At 49.8% G+C, this 24,990-nt stretch overlaps 1 protein-coding gene across 1 annotated transcript in view; it reads right to left on the minus strand.

The window, feature by feature from the left end:
* mical2a (microtubule associated monooxygenase, calponin and LIM domain containing 2a) overlaps positions 1 to 24,990 on the minus strand; it is a 45,912-nt gene extending 20,922 nt beyond the window's left edge. Inside the window, exons 1-5 of the mRNA XM_084436963.1 lie at positions 24,856 to 24,990; positions 11,995 to 12,362; positions 4,694 to 4,901; positions 3,749 to 3,865; positions 1,743 to 1,844 (exon numbers count right to left, since the gene is read on the minus strand). Coding sequence (XP_084293089.1) covers positions 1,743 to 1,844; positions 3,749 to 3,865; positions 4,694 to 4,901; positions 11,995 to 12,255 — 688 coding nt within the window. The 5' untranslated portion in view covers positions 12,256 to 12,362; positions 24,856 to 24,990. The remainder of the gene's footprint in view (positions 1 to 1,742; positions 1,845 to 3,748; positions 3,866 to 4,693; positions 4,902 to 11,994; positions 12,363 to 24,855) is intronic.

A 24,990-nucleotide genomic window follows, 5' to 3' on the forward strand; every position in this document is an offset into this window, starting at 1 on the left:
AGGGTTAGGGTCCTGGGGCTAGCGTTAGGGTTACTCTAGGGTTAGGGTCCTGGGGCTAGCGTTAGGGTTAGGGTTACTCTAGGGTTAGGGTCCTGGGGCTAGCGTTAGGGTTAGGGTTACTCTAGGGTTAGGGTCCTGGAATATCCTGATTAGTTAACCCCTGCAGTGCTGTGGCTGCAGAAAGGAAAGGAGGATGAATGATTTAAGCCTCTCTCTCTCTCTCTCTCTCTCGCTCGCTCTCCCTCCCTCCATCTCTCTCTCTCTCTCTCTCTCTCTCCTTCGCTCTCCCTCTCTCTTCCTACAAAATAACCTATGAGGCTGTAAAATGTGCGTTGTAGGAGGAGGCAGCGTTTGAACGCCCGCCAGCTCTGCTCCATCACTGTCAGCGTTTAATTCCCCCGGGGGATTCCGCCCCCCTCCCTGTCACCTCACCGCTCTGCCCAACACGCAGCTGCGTTCCCCTCAAGATCATTAGCTGGCCGCAAATCAGGGTATATTTAACCCTCTCTCCAGTCAGGGCCTGATAGCAGCACCCTCAAAAACCGCCGAGGGGGGGAAAAAAACTCTTTTTTCAGACTTGTTCGTAATCATGCAATGAGCTAAGAGTCTCGTTGTTTAGAGACTGAAGATGCCCTTTTTAGGAAGAAGCATGTGGATGGAAGTGATGGGAGGATGACGGTGTTTTTCGGAGAGAGAGATCAACGTGCATCAGCTGCTGAATGTGGTCCAGATGAAGGCGCTCCTCCGTGTAGCGGCGCTGTTACGGTGATTTCACATGTAACAAGGGAGCCGGTGACATCAGCGGATATCACTTTACAGAGGCCTGCTTACATTTTTATGGTTTCATAACTTTTTGGGGGATGAGACAATGCATTTCAAACGAATGGTTTCTGGAGCCAAAAAGCACAGCCAAGAACAATCAGAGTTTCTCTTGGTTACGGTTAGCAGTTATCCAGACGAGGGTAAATATGAGAATAACCCTAATCCTAACCCTAACCCACAGACTCAAGAAGAGTACATTTGGGTTTGCAGTTCCTTCAGGTGTACAGCAGGCCTACGTGTTAAGGAACATTGGCGTTGATCTAGCTTTGGACGGGGGATGTGTTTAGTAAACATGATTGAGCAAACTGGGGAAGACCCACTTGAGTCATGCGCTCCGATATCAGATATCACATAGCTGTGTCTGTGCTCAGGATGTCAGCAGGTCTGTGAATTCTCCATAGAGACAGACTCACCCTCACCCTAACCCTCCCCCCCTCACCCTCACCCCCCCCCCTCACCCTCCTAACCCTCACCCTCCCCCCCTCACCCTAACCCTTCCCCCCTCACCCTAACCCTTCCCCCCTCACCCTAACCCTCCCCCCCTCACCCTAACCGTCCTCACCCTCACTCTCCCCCCCCTCACCCTAACCCTCCTCACCCTCACTCTCCTCACCCTCACCCTAACCCTCCTCACCCTCACCCTCCCCCCCTCACCCTCCTCATCCTCATCCTCACCCTCCCCCCCTCACCCTCACCCTAACCCTCCCCCCCCTCACCCTAACCCTCCTCACCCTCACCCTCCTCACCCTCCCCCCCCTCACCCTAACCCTCCTCACCCTCACGCTCACCCTAACCCTAACCCTCCTCACCCTAACCCTCCTCCCCCTCACCCTAACCCTCCTCACCCTCACCCTCCTCACCCTAACCCTCCTCACCCTCCTCACCCTCACCCTAACCCTCCTAACCCTCACCCTCCTCACCCTCCAGAGTGTTTCTGCGTCCGTCTGCTCCCACCACCACGTCAAAGTCAAAATCAGCCACGGGGTGGTCAGCTGGCCGGACCTCCGCCCTCCATCCTGGACCTGGACACACACACAGGAGAGGAGAGGAGAGGAGAGGAGAGGAGAGGAGAGGAGAGGAGAGGAGAGGAGAGGAGAGGAGAGGAGAGGAGAGGAGAGGAGAGGAGAGGAGAGGAGAGGAGAGGAGAGGAGAGGAGAGGAGAGGAGAGGAGAGGAGAGGAGAGGAGAGGAGAAGGAAGAAAAGAGGAAAAGCAATCAGGACACATCCATCCACATGAACAGAACACATGAACTGTGTGACTGGATAGAGCTCAGCAGAGAGATAGAGAAGGGGGTGAGCAAGTAAACAGCAAATAATACTGACTCCTTGCTATTTTGGGCTGTTACGTATGAGGGAGAATATCCATGCTACTTCCAACAGCACGGTGTTGACCCCGGATAATTCTGACAGCTCCAACAGTGAGAGGGACACAGAGTCATTTTATACAATGACTCTCTGAGTCTAATTACATGAAATAGATGGAGCATCTTGACATGTGATATAATTGATCCCAGAGAACTGACTGCTGTAGAGCTCAATATGTTAGTGATTTTGAGTGCGTGTGATGGCTTGCGTGTGGGTTAGTGATGTTGTGCGTTAGAGAGGGGCAGAGAGACCCACATGGTCCTGGCCTGGCTGACAGTCCGCTGGGTTCGATCATCAGTGAAAGCATGCACCCCTTCATGTCAAGGGCACAGTGAACTCTGTCACAAGCCCAAAGAGAGGAGGCCATTTTGTTTCCAAATTTAGGCGAGCCTCTTGTGTTTATCAGTGCACAGATGCCGCAACAGGAGAGAGAGACGGCCGCGCCGGCCGAGTGATGAGCCTCAGTCCAGTAGTCCAGTCAGCCGGGCCCCTGGGAAGAGAGGGTCCAGTCAGCAGGGCCCCTGGGAAGAGAGGGTCAAGTGGACAGACGACGCTTCAGATAGGCGGGCTTTCAGCCGGGCGCCGCCGTTCCTCAGTGCACACTCCAGAATCCGCTCACCTCTCCACTCCAGAACCCGCTCCAGAACCCGCTCCCCTCTCCACTCCAGAATCCGCTCACCTCTCCACTCCAGAACCCGCTCCAGAACCCGCTCCCCTCTCCACTCCAGAACCCGCACACCTCTCCACTCCAGAACCCACTCACACGGTGGCGTGCGCGTGTGTGTGTTTGTCTGTTAGCAGGATTATGCAAAAACTACTGGACCGATTCTCACAAAACTCGGTGGAGGGGTGTAGAATGGTCCAACTTACAACCTTGTATATTTTGGAGTGGATCCGAATAATGGGTCCGGTCCACGGGCCGCCCAAACACAGCCGGACTGCCCATTCACTTCCATTCATTTTTTGTACTATGATTACACGAAAACTACCAAACCGATTTTTATGAAACTCAGTGAAGGGGTGTCTCATGGGCCACCTTAGAACCTGTTACATTTTGGAGCAGATCCGAATCACAGGCCAGATCCATGAATGAAAACAAAACTTAGAACGAAGTCAGCTCCCTGTGTGGGGGCGCTAGAGACAAGGGGTTTGGACTGGGGTGTGCGGGGGGGCAAGGGGGTCTAGGATTACGCTTAAACTCGGTGGAAGGGTGTGGCATGGGCCAATTTAGAACCCATTCAATTTTGCCATGAACAGAGCCACAACCTGCATTGAGGGGCGGAGCTCTGTGCTCCCTCAGCACCATGTCTAGTTGGTTCTGCGGTTGGAAGGGGAGGTGGGCTCGCCTGCATCCCTCAGCCCTGATCTTAGACAGAGGGAGAGAAGCATGGCTGCCCAGCTGACCGCTGCCAGAGGGGCCCTCCTCTCTCCTCTCTCTAACGTTGCAGAGGTCCAAACGCTACCAAACATGTCCTCTGTGTATATAGACTGAGAGTTGGGGTATGCTGGTGGGTAGTAAGGTATATTGGGCAGCAGATGCAGTGAATGTGAGGACAGTTACCTTCATTCTCCTGGTCTTCTGGAGGTTCAAGCAGCTTGACGAACTCTACACTGACGTGGAACTCCACCGCTAAGAGCAGAGCGACCTTCAGCAACATGAGCTGGAGCTGACGAATACCTGACACAGACACACACACACACACACACACACAAACATACACACACACACACACACAACACACATGTACAACACACAAACAATGGGTTGAATTGTTAAAAACATCCACACAACCTACTTGGCTGTTGGTTTTACTCCTCCATTCAAATTGATTCACACACAAGTAATCTTGGCCCTTGATCTGTAACACTGACACTTGAGAGTTGTGGAAAGATTTTCTCTCAGTGAGCGACAGCGCTTGGCAGCCTGCTTTGTGTCTGTGCTGATTAGAGCAGTTGGCAGGGTCACCTTCAGCTCCTCAACCCTGACCTCAGAACGAGGAGGTCGGGCAGGAACACCACCAAACACAGCACCGCTAGGGAGGGCAATGAAGAGCAAGTAAACCTATCGTGTGTGCAGGTGAACTAGAAACCCAGCATGTTTCCTCAGAGCATGATTGAATGAGCTTAATGATAAATAGTCTGAATATGCCAAAGTCAATACAGTACCACCAGCTCAGTGGGCCTGTGGTTAGAGTGTCCGCCCTGAGATTGGGAGGTTGGAGGTTTGATCCCCGGCCGAGTCATGCCAAAAACTATCAAAATGGTACCCAATGCCTCTCTGCTTGGCACTCAGGGTTGGACTGGGTTTTAGTCCCTGCCAAATACAGTTCTAGAGTCGTGTACTTGTACTGTACATCAAGCTGCCTCACTCTAAGGAATCAGGAGACAGGCTCCTGCCCTCAAGGCTACTTACTTACTTACTTACTTACTTACACTACATTAAAGCATGTTCATCTCAGGAAAGTGGGGTCTAAAACGCCCCGTGTTGCGCGTGGATGGTACTCACTGATGTGGTCGATGGCGCCGGCGCAGAACTTCCCGTAGAACTTCTTGGCCCCGAGGCCCCTGAGGTCGTGGATGGTGTAGGGCCAGAGGTGAAGAACGTTGTTCCTGGAGAAGGAGTCCCTCTTCTCGATCACCACCACCTTGGCCCCCAGCAGGGCCAGCTCGATGGCCGTCCTCAGACCACAGGGCCCCCCGCCGATGATCAGGCACTGTGGCGGAGAGAAGGGGAGCGCACGTGACCACGGGATCGTACGCTACACATGAGCTGTGTTCAAAATCCTTCCCTCGTTCACTCACTCCCTATTCCCTATGTAGTGCTACCCATATAGTGAACTACATGGTGGTTAAATGGTTTTTGGACACTACATGAAACATCATTGCATCGGATATTCATGGGCGCCCAGTATCACGTAAACAAACCAAGCGCTGATGGCAGCAGGTTGAAATGTACTCGGGTAGTGTTCAGTTTCCATGTTCAGTTTTGAATGTTAAATCCCAAATAAATTGTTGAAATTCTAATGATGTGCAATGATTTCTGTGATTATTTTGATGCCGTTGGTTCAACTTCTGTTTCTCGGGCATAAACGGAGGCAAACTCAAACTCGCATTAGCAGCAAAACAGCTAGAGGAATCATCATAATGTTAGCTAACTGCTTTAGCCACCGATAGCTGCTGTCTTCTTCTTCACGTCTTCTCTTTCGGTAAAACATGACAGCGTTGCATTGTGGTATACGGGAGAAATTGTAGGGTACATCCCTATACCTCCATGGGTACATCTCCTGTTCACAAGAAATCAACTTGAATTGTGGGTATTTTGTAGTGGACTATATAGTGAATGAAATCAACCATTGAGAATTCGAACACTACAAAAAAATGGCGGACACACTATATAGTGCACTATATAGGGAATAGGGAACAGTTTCAAACACAGCTAGGGTGATGACACATCTCAGGATGGGGCTGTCGAAAAGGAATGAAGGCTGAGGTTAATTATCACCTTGAAATAAAGATTGGTTTATGAGCATACCAAGAGAGCACATAAACAGCGCCATCATACCACCATCATCATAAATCGTGCCTGCCTCGTCATGGTTAATAAAACATGATGAATGAGGAGATGAGTTCATGAGTGTTTACCCTGCAGCCTCAGGTACACAGAGAGACGGCCAGGGACGACGGGGTCTTGCTGTTCCTCCCCTTGGCTGGGGGAGCGTGTAATGTACCGGTGCCTCAATCTTAAATCCTAATTACAGCCTAGTCATTTCAAAGGCATGATTCATACATCTCCCTCAGTCAAATATGGATGAAGTCAGATTTTTGGGTTACAAGATCTGTCTGAGAATGTGTGGTGGGAACATGACCTCATCCACCCCTCTGCAGAGGATGAAAAACGATGTTATGTGTGTGTGTGTGTGCGTGTGTTTGTAGTGTGTCTGTGTGTGTGTGTTTGTAGTGTATGTGTGTGTGTGTGTGTGTGTGTGTGTGTGTGTGTGTGTGTGTATGTGTGTGTGAGTGCTTGTGTTAGTTTAGGAGTGATTCATTCCTCTGAAGTACCAGCTCCTCACCGCACCGCTGCTGAGTCAAGCCGCGTCCCCCGCCGTGTCCAATGAGACGCTTCCTTAACCATAACCTGACCAGTCCACGCCTCAGCCGGTCCTGGTAACCCGGCGTGACCCCTCTCCTACCGTTCATTTCCTCTCCTGCCCTCCCTCCACCCCGGCTGTCCCATCCATCCATCCCACCCACCAGGGCCCACAACAGAGGGGCTGACCTCTGGGCTGACCTCTGGAGCTGACCTGCGTACAGGCAGGGCGAGGCCGGGGCAGACTTCCTGTCCCCCTGTGCGTGGGCCTGGGGGGCGAGGGTTAGGGGAGGGGAGGGCCCACAGGAGCTCCCGGGAGGGTGAGGGTTAGGGGAGGGTCCACAGGAGGGTGAGGGTTAGGGGAGGGGAGGGCCCACAGGAGGGTGAGGGTTAGGGGAGGGGAGGGCCCACAGGAGCTCCCGGGAGGCGTCGGTCACGTCGATGTTGTGACACGCTGGCGTTTCAGCGCCCGCCTCCACCCCGAGGGCTTGGTCGTGTTTGTGTACACTTAACGTGCCGCGCTCTCTCTTTCATTCTCTCCCTCCCTCTCTTTCTCCTTCTCTCTCCCTCTCTCTCTCCCTCCCTCTCTCTCCCTCCCACCGCAGGGCTGGGTGAGTAGAGCCCTGTCCAGGATGCTGTTTACAGAGCAGTCCGTGCCAAGATGTCCGCCTCCCACCATCTCACCATAAAAGGCCCACCGCTGCCCGCAACAGAAATAAGACTGTTCTCTCACCGGCATCCTGTGTGATTAGGCAGCATGTCATCAGTGAGGAACACAGCACTTACAGGCCCGGGGGTTGGAAAGTGTGTGTGTGTGTATGTGTGTGTGTGTGTGTGTGTGTGTGTGTGTGTGTGTGTGTGTGTGTGTGTGTGTGTGTGTGTGTGTGTGGGAGGGGGGGGGGGGGGTGTTCAGCAGGCTCTCAGGTGTGAGCTCAACCCAGGTGGTTGGCTGACGCTGTGTCTGGACAGGCCTGCTACTTCTCATCACGCTGGCTGATTATACAGTGACAGTGGACGAGCTTCTTTAGGACAGACAGCAGCACCACAGTGGGCCGGCAGCCAGACTCCCAGACAGGTAGACAGGTAGACAGGTAGGCAGGTAGGCAGGCAGACAGGTAGACAGGTAGACAGGTAGGCAGGTAGGCAGGCAGACAGATAGACAGGTAGACAGGTAGGCAGGTAGGCAGGCAGATAGACAGGCAGACAGACAGACAGACAGACAGACAGACAGACAGACAGACAGACAGACAGACAGGCTGGAGAGGAAGGGGCGTCCCAGGTGTGCTGCTGACCGTCTCTGGTGTCTGTCTGATAACCCCCCTCTGGGGAGATGGGCTGAGGTAATGAGATATGAAACAATGTCTCGTTTCAAACGCCGGAATAACACCGGCTCTATTTATCCAGATGTCCCCCGACCACGCAGACCCACAAAAGGAGGCGTTATCAAACCTGACGGCAGTAATCACAGCCCGGCGCTGCGCTGATGTTCACGCCTGTTTCTATGGAGCGGCGTGTGTTTGCGCCGTTCCTGTGCTCTGCTGTGTTATCCCAGCACGGAGGTCTTCCTGAGGGCTCTGTCCAGATCGCTGAGTCAGGACACAGTGACTTCCTGTCCGCTCCCCACCTGTGACCTCCCCCTGGGCAGGGTGCTCCCACGCCGATCTTTCACCTCTCCCCTGTGTCTGCCCGGCTGCCCCTGGGGCGGGGCTAGCTGTCAGTCACACCCTCACAGGGGCGGGGCTAGCTGTCAGTCACACCCTCACAGCGCAGACTGAGCACAGAGAGCCAGATCAAACTGGCTTATCAAAATAGAAAGAGTGTGGATGACATCAGCCTGCAGGCTCTGAGAACAGTGTGTACCAGCGGAGTCTGGATGAGCACAATGGCGCTGCTTCACACTGGGACCGTGATATACATTCATGCTTCTGTTTATGAACATGTCTAAACAAAATAACATTACGATGTATTGCTCATACATTGCATACATCTTATGGACAGGAACCCCCTCCATCCCCGGGATGAGTGGACCTCCTCAGCACTCCTGCTTATCCTGGCTTCACTGGGCTACGGCAGCCCGGCTGGGTCAAGCCGCTGGGCCTGCTGCAGACCTGACGTGACGCCCATCTAGCTCCGGCCTGGCTAGCGACAGTGCCAAGGCTCGCGCCGTCGAGAGTTAAGATGCACGATCATGTGAGGAGGACCACCTGGGGGGCCCACAGCACAAACCTGGCAACCCTGCCGGGAGACGAGCACGCGGGGCTGCGCTGGAATTAGACCGGAGGAGAAATGAAGCGACGCCGGAAGCGGCGTTCTGGAACGCTCTGGAACCTTCTGGAACATTCTGGAACGCTGTGGAGTTTAAAACGGCGCAGCACGGGAGCAGCGGGGTCCGTACAGGGGGGATGTTTGCCCGGTGGGAGGGTGATTTTCCACAGCATCAAAGTATAAAGAAGTCCATCTGTCAGGATGTCACAGTTGTCGGGAGAGGAGGCCAAGCGTGGAAATGTTGATGACACACTTCAGTTCCCTTAGGAGGCGTTCAGGGGGAGATTTACGACCGTGGCAAAGACAGCCTGTAGTAAAGGAGGGCTGGTCTAGGGCTGTATGTGTTAAAACTTGTTTAGTACTGGAAGTGTTGAAATACAGGAGGAAAAGGTTCTTTTTGGACTGGTCGTTATCGCTCAGTGTGACCCCCAAGCTGGGTAGAATTTGAAGTAAATGGTTAATTTTGTCTAAAACCTTCATCCAAAGGTCTGGATATGGTAAAAGGAGTTAAATGGTAAAAACTAAACAATAACACAGAGAAAGAAACGTTTCCATGTGAGCCTTTAACAGTTTACATAAGCAAAAGGAAATCAGATTTAGCGCCTATGACTACATGCATCTCATGAATGCTGAACTACTCCAACCATCACCCACCTCTGGGAGATCTGAGGGAGGGGGAGTGATCTACTGTATTAGTCAAGCATTAGGTCATCTAACACAGTTGTGATTGACCCTAATGTGATTTCATGATAATTAAAGGATTCCCTCTCTCTCTCTCTCTCTCTCTCTCTCTCTCTCTCTCTCCCTCTCTCCCTCTGTCTCTCTCTGTCTCTCTCTCTCTCTCTCTCCCTCTCTCTCTCTCTCTCTCTCACACACACACACACACACACAATGGAATAAGTGGCGTTATGGAAACCAGTGTGTGTGTTCTGCAGAGGTGAACAGACTCCCCAGTGCGACCAGGATCTTGCTCACAGGACAGAGCCGGTCCAAATAGTTTCCACTGAATCTGGCCCTGGCCAACGACACCGCCCTGGAAACCCGTCTCTCTCCGGGACACTTCCCTCCCAATCCCACTCCTCAAGAACTCCCACCAGACCAGAGATGAGCTACTGTGAACGTTACCGGTGACCACTGGGTCATTTGCGTTTAGAATTGAGCAGCGATCAGCAACAGGAATATAATACGCTTTCCTCACATCTAGAAGTTCCCAGCTACAGTCGGAAGAAGATCGGGAGTAGGCCTACAGCCTTTGTCAATTATGGCCCAAAGCTATGGAACACAATACCTATCTACATACAATACAATAGATATCAGGGAAGCCAGCTTGCTGAATGGTTTTAAAAGAAAGCTAAAAACATATCTCTTCACTTTAGCTTTTAACTAGCTCCTTTTGCACTTGCGGGATTTTGCACTTTTCTTTCTTTTTTTTAAGGTAGCCTACATCTCCAGTACAACATTTTATTAAACTGTCATTTTTACACTGTACTTTATTTGATTCTTATCTTTATCTTTCTGTGTTTTTTCTTCCATCTTATTTTCCTGCTTTTTGTTTATTGTCTGTCTATTTTTATGTGAAGCACTCTGCATGCGCACTGTTGTAAAGCACTTTGAGCTGCATTTATTTGCATGAAAGGTGCTATACAAATCCAGTTATTTTTAAATTAAATTATTATTATCATCATCATTATTATATCTGGGTTGTATTGACTGTATTAAGGTAAAGTAAGGGAAATGTAACGCTGTTTTGTTTCTCATTAAAATCTATCAAGGGAACAAAACAGCGTGTGCTTGTCAACGTCTAGCGTCCAGCTGCGCGCCGCGCTACGGCGGAGATGACTTCATATCCCCGCAGACCGCCGTCCCGTCCCCGCAGGCTAAGCGCATAGAGAGCCGTATGACCTAATTCACTGAACCGCCATCAAACACCGAAGCACGTCACCCGCTCCCCCCGAAGGGGACAGGCCGTTAGTCAAGCTGCGGAGCTGGGATGATCTGACGGAACTCCGAGGAGACAGAGAGACTCGCGGCTGCGCTGGAGCGTTGGGAATAGCTGGGTTTGCTTCATTCTCTATCACCTCAAATCCGATCGCTCAATACGCAATCTTGAGACGTGAGATGAAACCGCAGTCTCTTTTTTAGGAAGGGTTTCTCTTTCATGGAACACCCTTTGATGTAGCTAGGCCTGCTAAACACAGCCAAGAGAAACCCCCGGTCGAACGTGAGACTCTCTAACTGCTCTTAATCAGGCAGAACCGTCTGTCTGAGCTGCTGTTACTCTGACGGCGCTGTGCTCGGCTGTCAGAAGACCGAAACCCGACCGGAACGCTCTGGCAGAGGAGTAAAGTCAATCAGAGAGACCGTAATGAAAGCTTAATTACAGGCCAGGCCAGGCCTAACCATCGCACTGCCGACTGCTCTCTAGAGCAAGTGTGTGTGTGTGTGTGTGTGTGTGTGTGTGTGTGTGTGTGTGTGTGTGTGTGTGTGTGTGTGTGTGTGTGTGCGGGTGCGTGTGTGTGTGTGCGGGTGGTTGGGTTTACAGCTGGTATCAGAGAGAACTTTAAAATCCAGCTCATTTTGAAGCCCTTAAAATGCACTTTAATTACAATCTGGGCGCGGTTCCAAGCTTTTAGGAGAGGGGGCTGTAAAGACCCCCCCCCCCCCCCCCCCTCCTCCTCCTCAGTAGAACCGGGGGTAATAATCCCTCTGCTGACGGACGCAGAGGAGGACGTGTGATATGACATCACACTGGTGACTGATGGAGGGACGCATCGGCGCGTCTGCCAGGTCACACACTCTACAGTCTAGCAGAACTGTAATGTTTCGTGCAAATGTGAGGAAGTGTGTGTGAGCACGCGCGTGTGTGTGTGTGTGTCCATGTGCGCGTGAGTGTGTGTTGCGTGTGCGTACAATGTGCCTGTGTGTCTGTGGCCTGATGGTCTTATCGGCTGTGCCATGCAAACTCTCTCAGCTGTTTGTATTGTTTGTGTGTGTGCGTGTGTGTGTGTGTGTGCGTGTGTGTGTGTGTGTGTTTGTGTGTGTGTGTGTGTGTGCCCAGCTGCAGGGAGGGGAGTGCTGTAGTTGACTGAATGTGTCCTGACAGCTGCAGGCTGAAGAGACAACTCAGTCAGCGCCCTCACCACCCCTCTCCCTGTCCCCCCCCACCACCCCTCTCCCTGTCCCCCCAGAGCCAGAGCTGTACGGTCATATTACTCACAGGGATACAAATTATATATGGACCATTACCCACAACTACGTTTGGAGATCACATCTCAAATGAATGAGGAATGTGCACTGTCCAAGCTGGTTCACACCATCTGACTGTGAGCTCTTTGTCTCTACTGTCTTCCGTGATACAGAGCAGTGTCTACCGCTGTGATACCCCAGGTAGAAACCACGTTTGTCTAGATCAAACCAGGCTCGGAGGCAGTGTGATGAGTGTTTATCTGTCTCACCCTGGTGCCCTGGCAGGCTTGGCCCTTCTTGTACTCCTTGTGGCAGGTCCTCTTGTCCAGCTTGCTCCAGAGAGCCTTGGCCCTCCAGGAGGTGAGCTTGGCCTTTAGGCTGCTGTAGAAGGTCCCGTGGTCCATGGGGTCCAGCTCCAGCTGTCTGCACAGGAGGTTGAAGGACTGCATGGCGCCCTTACAGGTGGGCGCCTGGATAAAGCTCTCGAAGAGCTTCCCCGCCTGGTCCCTGTCCTCCTCCACCTCCCCCATCTTCCCCCGACAGGAGTCAAGGGTCGTGGGCTGGCTGTCAGCGCCTCCCTCCGTCTCTCTGGCCGGCCGGTTAGTCCCCCCGCCGGGCCCCCGCCGTCATGCCCGATCTGGGGGGGTCAGAGAAGAGACAGAGTCAGGGTGATGTCATCTCACGGCCCTCAGAAGCATGGAATCCCTCACAGATGGCTGCATGTGACTGACAGCAGAGCCAAGCACTGTCTATTGAAACCATTGCTTACTGTATTAAGTCTCATACACAAGAATTGATTTGATGCTACAATACGGACATAGTATAAAAGAGTCTGGTTGTTTTTTTTACTGTTATTGTAATTTCTGGACAACAATGGATTAAGGACTAAACATTGTATTGGACAACATTTAGAAAAGTCCTGGCCAAGGTTTAGGGTCACACAATAGAAACACACGTTTCCCAGTATTTACATTTCTGTTGACTGAGTGACATTTCTCCAGGATATTATGAACTAGAAAAGTGTAACATTTTGAGTACAAAGGACTGTGCATTTAATTATTGGAAAAAAAGTGAGCCAAAAGCCAGGCATAGAGAAACCAGAGACCGTTTGGGCTGAAGACAGACGGGTCTAACTACAGCGTGCCTGTTAGCACGTCAGCGACTAGCCGGGCTGGTCATACTGCTAGGCAAGCAGGAAAAAGTGTCAGGCTTGCGGCTTTTGCTGTCCAGCTGAAAGCCGGACAGAGGTGCTTTTTTTGTTTGTTTTTTTTACAGAAGGGGGACACCTCTTACTGCATCACAGCACACATTCTCCAAAGTTGCATATTTTTAGTTCACTACCCGCTAATATTGCTTGCTTCCTTCAGACAATATTGAGAGGCTTGACAGGTCAGGAAGGTCTAAAAAGAAGAATATTCATTTAAAACAACCCCATCTCAGACAATGGCATTTGGAGAGAGACTCTTTCCTACTTTTGCCAGCTAAAATAAATCTGGTTTTACCAGGAGCACACTCCCTACTGTGTTTCGAAAAATAGAAGTGACAAGAAAAACACCCTCATCTTTGCTCTGCTCAAACCAGCGATCAAAAATCAGAACGTCAAGCCAAGGAATCTGCACCAGAGCCCAGCATCAAAGAAGAACATGAAAACACTCTCCCTAAATATGCTCTCCCTAAAGTGCTTCTTGGGTGGAGACCATGGATTCTGTGAGGTTTGGGAACAGGCAGCCTTTGATTTTGTAATCATCCATGGAGAGAAGGAGGAAGGAGACAGGGCCTGGCAGGGAGGGGACAAGGGAGGAGAGAGAGGAGAAGAGAGGGGAGGGGAGAAGGGAGAGAGGAGAGGGGAGGGGAGGGGAGAGAAGGGAGGGGTAAGGGGAGAGAAGGGAGAAGAGAGGGGAGAGAAGGGAGAAGAGAGGGGAGAGAGAGGAGGGGAGAGAGTAGTGAGAAGGGAGGGGGGAGAGGAGAGAAGGGAGGGGTGAGGGGAGAGAAGAGAGGAGAGAAGGGAGGAGGGGGAGAGGAGATAAGGGAGGAGGGGGAGAGGAGAGAAGGGAGGAGGGGGAGAGGAGAGAAGGCAGGAGGGGGAGAGGAGAGAAGGCAGGAGGGGGAGAGGAGAGAAGAGGGGAGGTCTGGCCAGCCCTGCAGTGTTCCTCCCCATTCTGGCGGAGGTAGCGTCTCTGGACGCCGCCTGGCTGAATTTAGACACGACGTCACACATCCTGTCATCACCGCACGTCAGCAGCTGATGAGGAAGTGTTGGTTCAGACTGTACAGAGGAGTAAGACACCCTCTACAACATCCACGACACAAGCTACGAGAGGCTGCACTGTAGCTGCGCAACATGACAGGTTCTTGTTGAAATCTGTAAGTTATGTAAGACACTTTCTGCATCCTGTTTTGCCTCCATTTTTCCTGTTGTTGTTGGTCATTAACTCCCTGATATGCCAGCTGGTTTTGGAGAGCAGGGGGCGTGAGCACCAGCCCTACTGGCTGAGCTATGCACCCTCGGTGGCCTCCAGCTCAGCTGCTTTCCTCTTGGCTGTTCCGTACAGCCTGGTGGCCCCCGGCCCGGCCCCGCCCGGCCCCTGCTCCTGTCCCAGTGTCAGATAAGCCCCTGGAGGCCTCTGGCTGGAGACAGCCCAGCCCCACGCTCAATGAGGCGTCCGCATTCCAGCACCGCACGCCTGACATAGCAGCCAACTGCTCCATCAGCACCGCGCGCCAGTGGAGGCCACACCCATCTGGCTTCCTCATTGGCCGAGCCCAGCAGTCAGCTCACGCCACGGCGTCCTGTCCCCGGATGTTTACCTGAGAGACGTCTCTGACGCCGGGAGTCTGAGCGCTGAGAGAGGGCTGGGAGGGGCTGAGGAGAACACGCAGGTGACTGAACGGGCCAGAGCAGGGGAACGTGAGGAGGTTAGATGCCATGTTGTTCTACTGGGTGGAACCAGGGTTCCCTTGTGCCTGTGAGGTGCAGAACTGCACATCTGTAATCAGTCCATTGTTGCGTTAACTTCCTCTGAAGACCGACTGGTTTGATAACTGTACAATCTATATAATATGTCCTCTTTCCTTCTGGAACGATATCAGTCCATGAGAGAGCGTTCAAGAGCGTATTCGTGATCCGTTGTGTTGTATTGATTTAGAACTGAAAACAGAAGAACTTCCGTTGAACCTCTGTAAACGGCCGCTGGGTTCACCACTAACAAGCGCTTCTACTGCCAAGTCTAATACGCGGTCATCTTGAAATCAGACCAAGCATCCAGTTCCAAGCTTCCATCCAAATAACTATCACTTCTGCTCGGGAAGTTTGAATAAAGATTTAACGACCAAAGACAAAACCAGGGGTTTGTGTTCCAATGTTACTAGTGGTAAAAAAAAAAAAAAAAGCTACGGGAGCCTGGAGCCATCTGCTGTGAACGTCTGTGATGGTGAATGAAAAGGTAGCTACTGTACGGTAGCACATGGTGTCTTCTAGACATGGTGCCTTTCTAGACATGGTGTCTTCTAGACATGGTGCCCTTCTAGACATGGTGCCCTTCTAGACATGGTGTCCTTCTAGACATGGTGCCCTTCTAGACATGGTGTCATTCTAGACATGGTGCCTTTCTAGACATGGTGTCCTTCTAGACATGGTGTCCTTCTAGACATGGTGCCCTTCTAGACATGGTGTCCTTCTAGACATGGTGTCCTTCTAGACATGGTGTCCTTCTAGACATGGTGTCCTTCTAGACATGGTGTCTTCTAGACATGGTGCCTTTCTAGACATGGTGTCCTTCTAGACATGGTGTCCTTCTAGACATGGTGCCCTTCTAGACATGGTGTCCTTCTAGACATGGTGTCCTTCTAGACATGGTGTCCTTCTAGACATGGTGCCTTTCTAGACATGGTGTCCTTCTAGACATGGTGTCCTTCTAGACATGGTGTCCTTCTAGACATGGTGTCCTTCTAGACATGGTGCCTTTCTAGACATGGTGTCCTTCTAGACATGGTTTCCTTCTAGACATGGTGCCTTTCTAGACATGGTGCCCTTCTAGACATGGTGTCCTTCTAGACATGGTGCCCTTCTAGACATGGTGCCCTTCTAGACATGGTGTCCTTCTAGACATGGTGTCTTCTAGACATGGTGTCTTCTAGACATGGTGCCTTTCTAGACATGGTGTCCTTCTAGACATGGTGTCCTTCTAGACATGGTGTCTTCTAGACATGGTGCCCTTCTAGACATGGTGTCCTTCTAGACATGGTGCCCTTCTAGACATGGTGCCCTTCTAGACATGGTGTCCTTCTAGACATGGTGCCCTTCTAGACAGCGTTCAGATCTTTCTGTCCCAGACGGAGCCCCTGTATTGAGTCCTATGACTTCACCATCTTCGTCTGACAGGATGGAAAACCTCATATTGTGGGCAGACGGCACCAACCCACAGGACTCTAAACACACACACACACACACACACACACACACACACACACACACACACACGCACACACACGCACACACTCTAATATCTCACTCCAAGTTTATTTCATGTGAACCACGATGTTCTTTACTGTTCAAGTTTTAGCAAACATACAGTATCTGTCCATCACTAATACATCACTATTTTTGACAGACGAGGATAATCATTAATCTCTTCACAAACACTGGCCATTCAAGTCCTGAAGTATTTGGCTGCCGGTAATATCAATGTTTAACACCCACTCAAACAAACATGTCCGCTCAGCTTGATTCTGAACAGTGTATTCCATACTCAAGTGTCACATGTTTTTGGCAATGATCGATCTCACATAGCTGTATAATCCTCAGATATTTCCCTCATGGCAGGGAGAGGGAGGGAGCTATCCTTTGAGCCGATCTGTTTTGATAGCGCGTGTATGAGGGTGGTGTTTATGGGCGCACATGCTATCAGTTTTCTATACGGCGCAGATGAGGTATGCCAGGGATTTGAAATATGTACCTGCTGCAGCTGGCCTGCTGGGGCACAACATCAAACAGGAGACAGAGACACACACCCACAACACAAACACACACTCACACGCATACTATACTACACACACACACACACACACACACACACACACACACACACACAGGCCTGTATACAATATCATACACTCCCAATTTTTCCCAAGTAGCTATCCAACCAAAGAGTAATAGAAAGTGACCTTTCGATCTCAAAGGCATAGTTGCTTGTTTTCCAAGTTCCTGATTAGAGGTAAATGGGTCAATTTTCATACCCCTTGTTCCATCAGCTGTGACTGGCCTATCAGCAGCTCAGCTCACCCCCCCCCCATGGCGTGCTGAGCACGGTGAGGACCAGATAGAGGACAAACCCAAGTTCCCTTCCTGTCTCTCACGCCTGTTAAACCACACAGGCTTGGAGTCGGGTGCCTAGATCTAGCGCCAGTGAACCGAGCCTTAACCTTAACCCTCAAGGTCTAAGGCTATAGACACTGCCCTAAAAGTCTATCACACATACTAGAAGCACATGTCTGTGTGGTGTAGCCTACTGTATGGCTGAGTGTGCCTTTTACTGCACAAATGAGTAACAAAGCTGATGAAGTCATGTCCAGTGGGCTGCCCAGCCTGACGTAACACAGCCATGGTAATCAGTGTTTGGACTGAAGAAACCCAGGAAGGAACCGTGATAAGCAGGCCGTATTCCCGCCCCGGAGCTCAACAACAATCTGGAAACACACCACCGTGTTGTTGTCCGTTCGGGCCGAGCCGAGCCTTGTGAACTGGCGCGCGCAGCGCCGCTGTTTCAGGGCTGTGAGATCTGGATGCTTCTTCAGGCTTCAGAGCCAGAAACTAAAGGAGAGCTGTCTTGGACATGGCTATTAAAAAACACACACACACCAAAACAACACTGCGTTATCTGGCCGGCCCCAGTGAACGTCAGTCATGTGGAGAGGAGAAAATCATTAATTCACACACACACACACACACACACACACACACAGAAGTCGGCGCCGGAGACCGGGAGCAGCTGCCGGCCATCTGCAGTCCTTCCTAACCCAGGCTGAGTGTGAAGCTCATGTTCTCCTCGGAGGGAGACGCGTCTATCTGGACACACTTCAGACGCACCAAGCGCACGCAAAACAACGTCTGCCTGGCTGTTTGAAGTCTGATATGTATCATCCCCTTGGCAAAATATTTTTACCGTATCCAACGGCATATTCTTTGTCTCGTTCGCTGAAATGACTGAGCTGATATCTGGCGAGCTCTGTGAACCGCTGGCCTGTGAACAGATCACACAGAGAGCATGCCGATGTTCTACAAACAAAATAGTACTTTTATGACTAATGGTACGGCAGTCATAGTGGACCAACCCTATGCGAAAATACAATCGTCCAGCCAATAGGTCATCAGTAGAAGAAGTCAAAGTGATGGAAAACATGGCCATCGCTGTGAGGAAACTGCTAGATTCATACTGGCCTTCGCTCAAGACATTCAGCCAAACTGTCAGGCGGTCGGTCGGGACGACAGTCAATCAGTCAGTTAGGACGACAGCCAGTCAGTCGATCAGTCAGTCAGGACGACAGCCAGTCAGTCGATCAGTCAGTCAGTTAGGACAACAGCCAGTCAGTCGATCAGTCAGTCAGGACGACAGACAGTCAGTCAATCAGTCAGTCAGTTAGGACGACAGCCAGTCAGTCGATCAATCAGTCAATCATTTGGTCAATCAGTCGGTCAGGAAGACACAGCTAGGAGGCCTCAGGCGGAGACCCTGCTTGTTCCCCATCAGTGTGCCCTAGCTCTGAGGGCCTAGCTCTGAGGGCCTAGCTCTGAGGTGCTAGTTCTGAGGGCCTAGCTGTGAGGGCCTAGCTCTGAGGGCCTAGCTGTGAGGGCCTAGCTGTGAGGGCCTAGTTCTGAGGGCCTAGCTGTGAGGGCCTAGTTCTGAGGGCCTAGCTGTGAGGGCCTAGCTGTGAGGGCCTAGCTCTGAGGGCCTAGTTGTGAGGGCCTAGCTCTGAGGGCCTAGTTGTGAGGGCCTAGCTGTGAGGGCCTAGCTGTGAGGGCCTAGTTCTGAGGGCCTAGCTGTGAGGGCCTAGCTGTGAGGGCCTAGCTGTGAGGGCCTAGTTCTGAGGGCCTAGCTGTGAGGGCCTAGTTCTGAGGGCCTAGCTGTGAGGGCCTAGCTGTGAGGGTCCAGCCCGCACCACCGCCACAGAGCAGGAATAGTACGGCAGCTCTCACAGAAGCCCTGCTCAGAATAGACGGGTGTCGTGTTCCCGAGGAGAACAGCGCGTGATTGTGCCTGACGTGTCTGTGGATAAGACCCCCCTCTACAGCACAGACACCCCCTGCGTGTGATGGACTACACTCAGGAATATCTGCTGCGCCTTAAAAAAAGACCCTCTCCAAATTCTCCCATCGCGCCTGAACATGCTGTGGTGCCGCTCTGCATAGCTGCACTCCGAGCGGACGACCCCGCTCGATCGCTCAACCTCATCACTCAGCTGGATATTCACAGGTCGCTGCTCTGCAGGGTGAATTCAAGGTGTGTTCAGTCACCACAGCGCCGTCCCGGACGGTGGAAGTAAAGACATGTCGAGCCTCCGGCTAGAGGAGCTCTGATGCGCTGCTGAGATGCTCCGACGTCCACTAAACCCGCCTGCCGTGCGTCCGCTTCCCTGGAGAGCCACCACTGTGAAACTCCCTCTGAAAACACGACTAGGGATAGACACTTTTAAACATGACTAGGGATAGACACTTTTAAACACGACTAGGGATAGACACTTTTAAACACGACTAGGGATAGACACTTTTAAACACGACTAGGGATAGACAGTTTTAAACACGACTAGGGATAGAGACTTTTAAACACGACTAGGACTAGACAATTTTAAACACGAGTAGGGCTAGACACTTTTAAACACGACTAGGGATAGACACATTTAAACATGACTAGGGATAGACACTTTTAAACACGACTAGGGATAGACACATTTAAACATGACTAGGGCTAGACACTTTTAAACACGACTAGGGATAGACACTTTTAAACATGACTAGGGATAGACACTTTTAAACACGACTAGGGATAGACACTTAAACACGACTAGGGATAGACACTTTTAAACATGACTAGGGATAGACACTTTTAAACATGACTAGGGTTAGACACTTTTAAACATGACTAGGGATAGACACTTTTAAACACGACTAGGGATAGACACTTTTAAACATGACTAGGGCTAAACACTTTTAAACACGACTAGGGATAGACATTTTTACACATGACTAGGGATAGACTCTTTTAAACATGACTAGGGCTAGACACTTTTAAACACGACTAGGGATAGACACTTTTAAACATGACTAGGAATAGACACTTTTAAACACGACTAGGGATAGACAGTTTTAAACACGACTAGGACTAGACAATTTTAAACACGACTAGGGCTAGACACTTTTAAACACGACTAGGGATAGACACTTTTAAACATGACTAGGGATAGACACTTTTAAACATGACTAGGGTTAGACACTTTTAAACATGACTAGGGATAGACACTTTTAAACACGACTAGGGATAGACACTTTTAAACATGACTAGGGCTAAACACTTTTAAACACGACTAGGGATAGACATTTTTACACATGACTAGGGATAGACTCTTTTAAACATGACTAGGGCTAGACACTTTTAAACACGACTAGGGATAGACACTTTTAAACATGACTAGGAATAGACACTTTTAAACACGACTAGGGATAGACAGTTTTAAACACGACTAGGACTAGACAATTTTAAACACGACTAGGGCTAGACACTTTTAAACACGACTAGGGATAGACACATTTAAACATGACTAGGGATAGACACTTTTAAACACGACTAGGGATAGACACTTTTAGGGATAGACACTTTTAAACACGACTAGGGATAGACACTTTTAAACATGACTAGGGATAGACACTTTTAAACACGATTAGGGATAGACACTTTTAAACATGACTAGGGCTAGACACTTTTAAACATGACTAGGGCTAGACACTTTTAAACATGACTAGGGCTAGACACTTTTAAACACGACTAGGAATAGACACTTTTACACACGACTAGGGATAGACACTTTTAAACATGACTAGGGATAGACACTTTTAAACATGACTAGGGATAGACACTTTTAAACACTACTAGGGATAGACACTTTTAAACACAACTAGGGATAGACACTTTTAAACACGACTAGGGATAGACACTTTTAAACACGACTAGGGAAAGACACTTTTAAACACGACTAGGGATAGACACTTTTAAACATGACTAGGGATAGACACTTTTAAACACTACTAGGGATAGACACTTTTAAACATGACTAGGGATAGACACTTTTAAACACGACTAGGGAAAGACACTTTTAAACACGACTAGGGATAGACACTTTTAAACACGACTACGGATAGACACTTTTAAACACGACTAGGGATAGACACTTTTAAACACGACTAGGGATAGACACTTTTAAACATGACTAGGGATAGACACTTTTAAACACGACTAGGGATAGACACTTTTAAACACGACTAGGGATAGACACTTTTAAACACGACTAGGGATAGACACTTTTAAACACGACTAGGGATAGACACTTTTAAACACGACTAGGGATAGACACTTTTAAACACGACTAGGGATAGACACTTTTAAACATGACTAGGGATAGACACTTTCAACTCCCCTTTCACGGGGAACTCGCTGTTCCTGCACGCCAGAGGGATCCTTTTTATGTGGAGTGGGGAGGGGGGCAGTTGATAACTAGGGTTAAGGTGAACTGGCGGGGGTCAACCAATCCGAATCCTGCATGAACCCTGCAGGTGATTCGCCCGTGTGACCCCTGACCCCTGATTTCCCCTTCCTGTCCTGGTGCTGAGGCTGATGCCTGGAAACATGTTGTCACTTCCACCATGTGGATCTAGACAGGAAACAAGCTGCACGGGGAGGAAGGAGAAAGTTTCCAGCCCTGCTCTGGGGTCACTGCTGAGCAGTCTGGTGTGTAGAGACCAGTCAGGCTGCCAGGAATACACAGCTCTTTATTTGTCTTGACTACATGATGAATCAGTGTAGGACACTGCACTGAGGACACATTGCTTGAATCTCTAAGCTTGACATGGATATAATATAATATTTATAATAGTATTAGCTAGGAGAACCTGGAGCATGCAGATTCATGCATTTGGGTGCTGTTTATATCTGTTTATATCTGTATATTGGGGCGGCTGTAGCTCAGTTGGTAGAGCGGGATGTTCAATGATCGAAGGGTCAGCAGTTCGAATCCCAGCTCTGACTGTCCACATGTCGAAGTGTCCTTGGGCAAGACACCTAACCCCAAATGAGGTTAGCACCTTGCATGGCAGCTGCCGCCATTGGTGTGTGAATGTGTGTGTGAATGGGTGAATGAGAGGCCATTGTAAAGCGCTTTGAGTGCCACTAAGGTTGAAAAGCGCTATATAAGTGCAGTCTATTTACCATTTAGTGTTAATGTTTAAAACAAGCATTGTTCCAACCGTTAATTTCCAACGTAAAATGTTAGGGTGGTGGTACAGTACATGTTAGGGTGGTGGTACAGTAGCTGCATTTGCACTTGGGTGATGTCAATTCTGACTAAATGACCGTGGCATTATCTCAGCATGGCTTTTAGCTGACCACCGCTGAGCTTTGTAATCCCCCACCTACAGCGTCTTTAGGATTCTTTGGCAAGGAACAGGCTCTGAAGTTTTAACAATCCTGGGGAGGTTTCATTTAAGCACATATCAAAGCTGAATGCGTCAGCATGGGTTTGATCTGCACACCTGGGTTGGAGTTCGGCATCTGTGTGAAGTTCAGAGCGACTGACCATAAACTTTACATTTACAGCCTCTTTTCTACATTCTGACCTGGGTCTGGGTGTTTAGCTGACTCTCCAAAATGCGTGTTTGGAGAGAACAAAATAAAGTCCAACCTGATGATTTAAAGACATTCTCCCCTGTTTCAAGAAGAAAAGTATGCACCTCTGCTGGAACTGTGATTTGTTGATACCTGTATCTGTCACGCACCTTGAGGCTATGGACCTTGACACTAGCTGCTTTTATAAACACAGGTTAAAAGCAAACACAGAGCAAAATCACACTGAGCAATACGCCGTCTACGACGCCTGAACCTCTGTTTCTCAGCACATGGACAGCTTACAAAATTGAACATTCCTGAGGAAAGAATGTGGTTTCAGTTGAATGTTTAGGAATGCACCGTTTGTTGAAACGCATTTTAAATCACAATTGAGCAGTCCATGCCTGGAGGCAGAGACAGTTTGAGACATGTAGTCATGAGTCTGTTCAGATACTACGCTGGTAGAGGCAGTGAGTCACTGAACATGAGTCTGATGCTGGACTTTGACTCTTGAGGCAGTGTGAGGAAGAGCATGTTGTGGTTTTTTTTAACAGTCACAGCATGCACAGGAAATGATTGCTCATACAAGAGGGGGGCGGAAAATCACACAGTTTATGCAACTTCTGCGGCCTTTGCTATAAACAAACCTTATCTTATCCCAGTTCTCCTGCCGACTGAGTTCACTCACATTGGCCTGGTTTGAAGTGTGACTCTGACTCCTGTCCGTCCTGTTAAAGAACATTAGATGCCTACATCTAAATGAAACCTCTAGACAAGATAAAAACACACAATACACTATGTGCTCAGCGGACCAAACCTGTTTGCTTGTCTTTGATTTGCTTCCACTAAACAGATGACCAATCGTCTGTCTAAAACACAATAACCTCTGTGGCTCGCTCCGTCCCTCTGACAGTAGTGGTGCTCCACCTTCAACAAACCCGTCAGAGGTTACAGCAGGTTCATGCCTGGGATAGTGAGCAGGCTTATGCAACCAACTAACTGCAGAAAAGGGAACATTCTGAGGGAGTGTTATCTTTCTCACTCAGTAAACCCCAATCTATCACCCCCGCCCCATCCCTCTCCCTCTCTCTCTCTCGCTCTCTCCCTCTCTCTCTCTCTCTCTCTCTCTCTCTCCCTCCCTATCTCTCTCTCCCTCTCTCTCTCTCTCTCTCGCTCTCTCCCTCTCTCTCTCTCTCTCTCCCTCCCTATCTCTCTCTCTCTCTCTCTCCCTCTCTCTCTCTCTCTCTCTCTCGCTCTCTCCCTCTCTCTCTCTCTCTCTCTCCCTCCCTCTCTCTCTCTCTCTCTCTCTCCCCCTCCCTCTCTCTCTCTCTCTCCCTCTCTCTCTCTCTCTCTTAACGTGTCATGCCAAACTGAACTGTACCTCTGTGGCATTATCCGTTTCATATTGCCCTCTCCAGTACGGTTTCAGCAGCTGAAGTTGATATGCCCCTAGGCCAGTGAACATCTCAACTCAACTCAGTACAGCTCAGAAGTAGGAGCCTATGTGTCCCTATACTCCTCAGTTATGAGCTGGGGACCATTCACAGTTGAGTAGGGGAAGGCTGCAGCTGCCTGCACAAGAAAGGCTGCCCCAGGTACGGATCAAACATGCCCTGGTTTAGAAAGATTACAACCAGCCCGAGGCTGCAGAAACAGAGGAGCTAATGTTGCTGCTGGCTTGTACAGACAATGTACTATGAATATTCCTAGAGGCAGTAGTTACTTGACTCATTCATGAGTTCACAAGTTGAATGTTTAATCGAAAATATTGCAGCCAATTCCTCATTGACTCAGTCTCACCCAAAGGCGGACCATGTCTACAGAAGGCTAGAAGAGCTTCTGTCTTGTACTAATTAAAAATATAACAGATAATTATAAAATAATCAATCAAAAATGCATAGTGCTAACCTAAGATACTCTATAGTAAGCCGTTGTGACACTGACCATCTACAGTAGCCTAGCCCAGTTCAAAACTGGATTATGTTGAAGCAGACACATTCATCAGCACTTTCACATAAGATCAATCGTTTCACTGCATGGAGAGACAAACCAGATGTTTCACTGCTCAGACTCAGTTTTGATATTAGTTGCAAACATTGCAAGTCAACAGTAGCAAACTGATCTTTCATACGTGTGAAACCCTGTTATAGCCTGCCCCACAGTCCAGATCAGACTGCTCACTGATTCAACTGGCATGTAGACTGGTTCATTACTTAATTTCTCTCACAGTCGTATTAGAAAACAGTTTAAATGTAGACTTACTTATCCTTTAGAACAACTGAGTTTTATTTGTCCAATATCGCGGTTGATTGGGAATGTTGATACCCTCGATGACCGCCCGATAGAAGTTTTGATGCGCTCTGTGTGAACCAGTGAGGCTCTGTCAGTCACTCAGCG

The sequence above is a fragment of the Borostomias antarcticus genome, assembly GCF_949987555.1.
Source record: "Borostomias antarcticus genome assembly, chromosome: 4".
Taxonomy (NCBI): Eukaryota; Metazoa; Chordata; class Actinopteri; order Stomiiformes; family Stomiidae; genus Borostomias; species Borostomias antarcticus.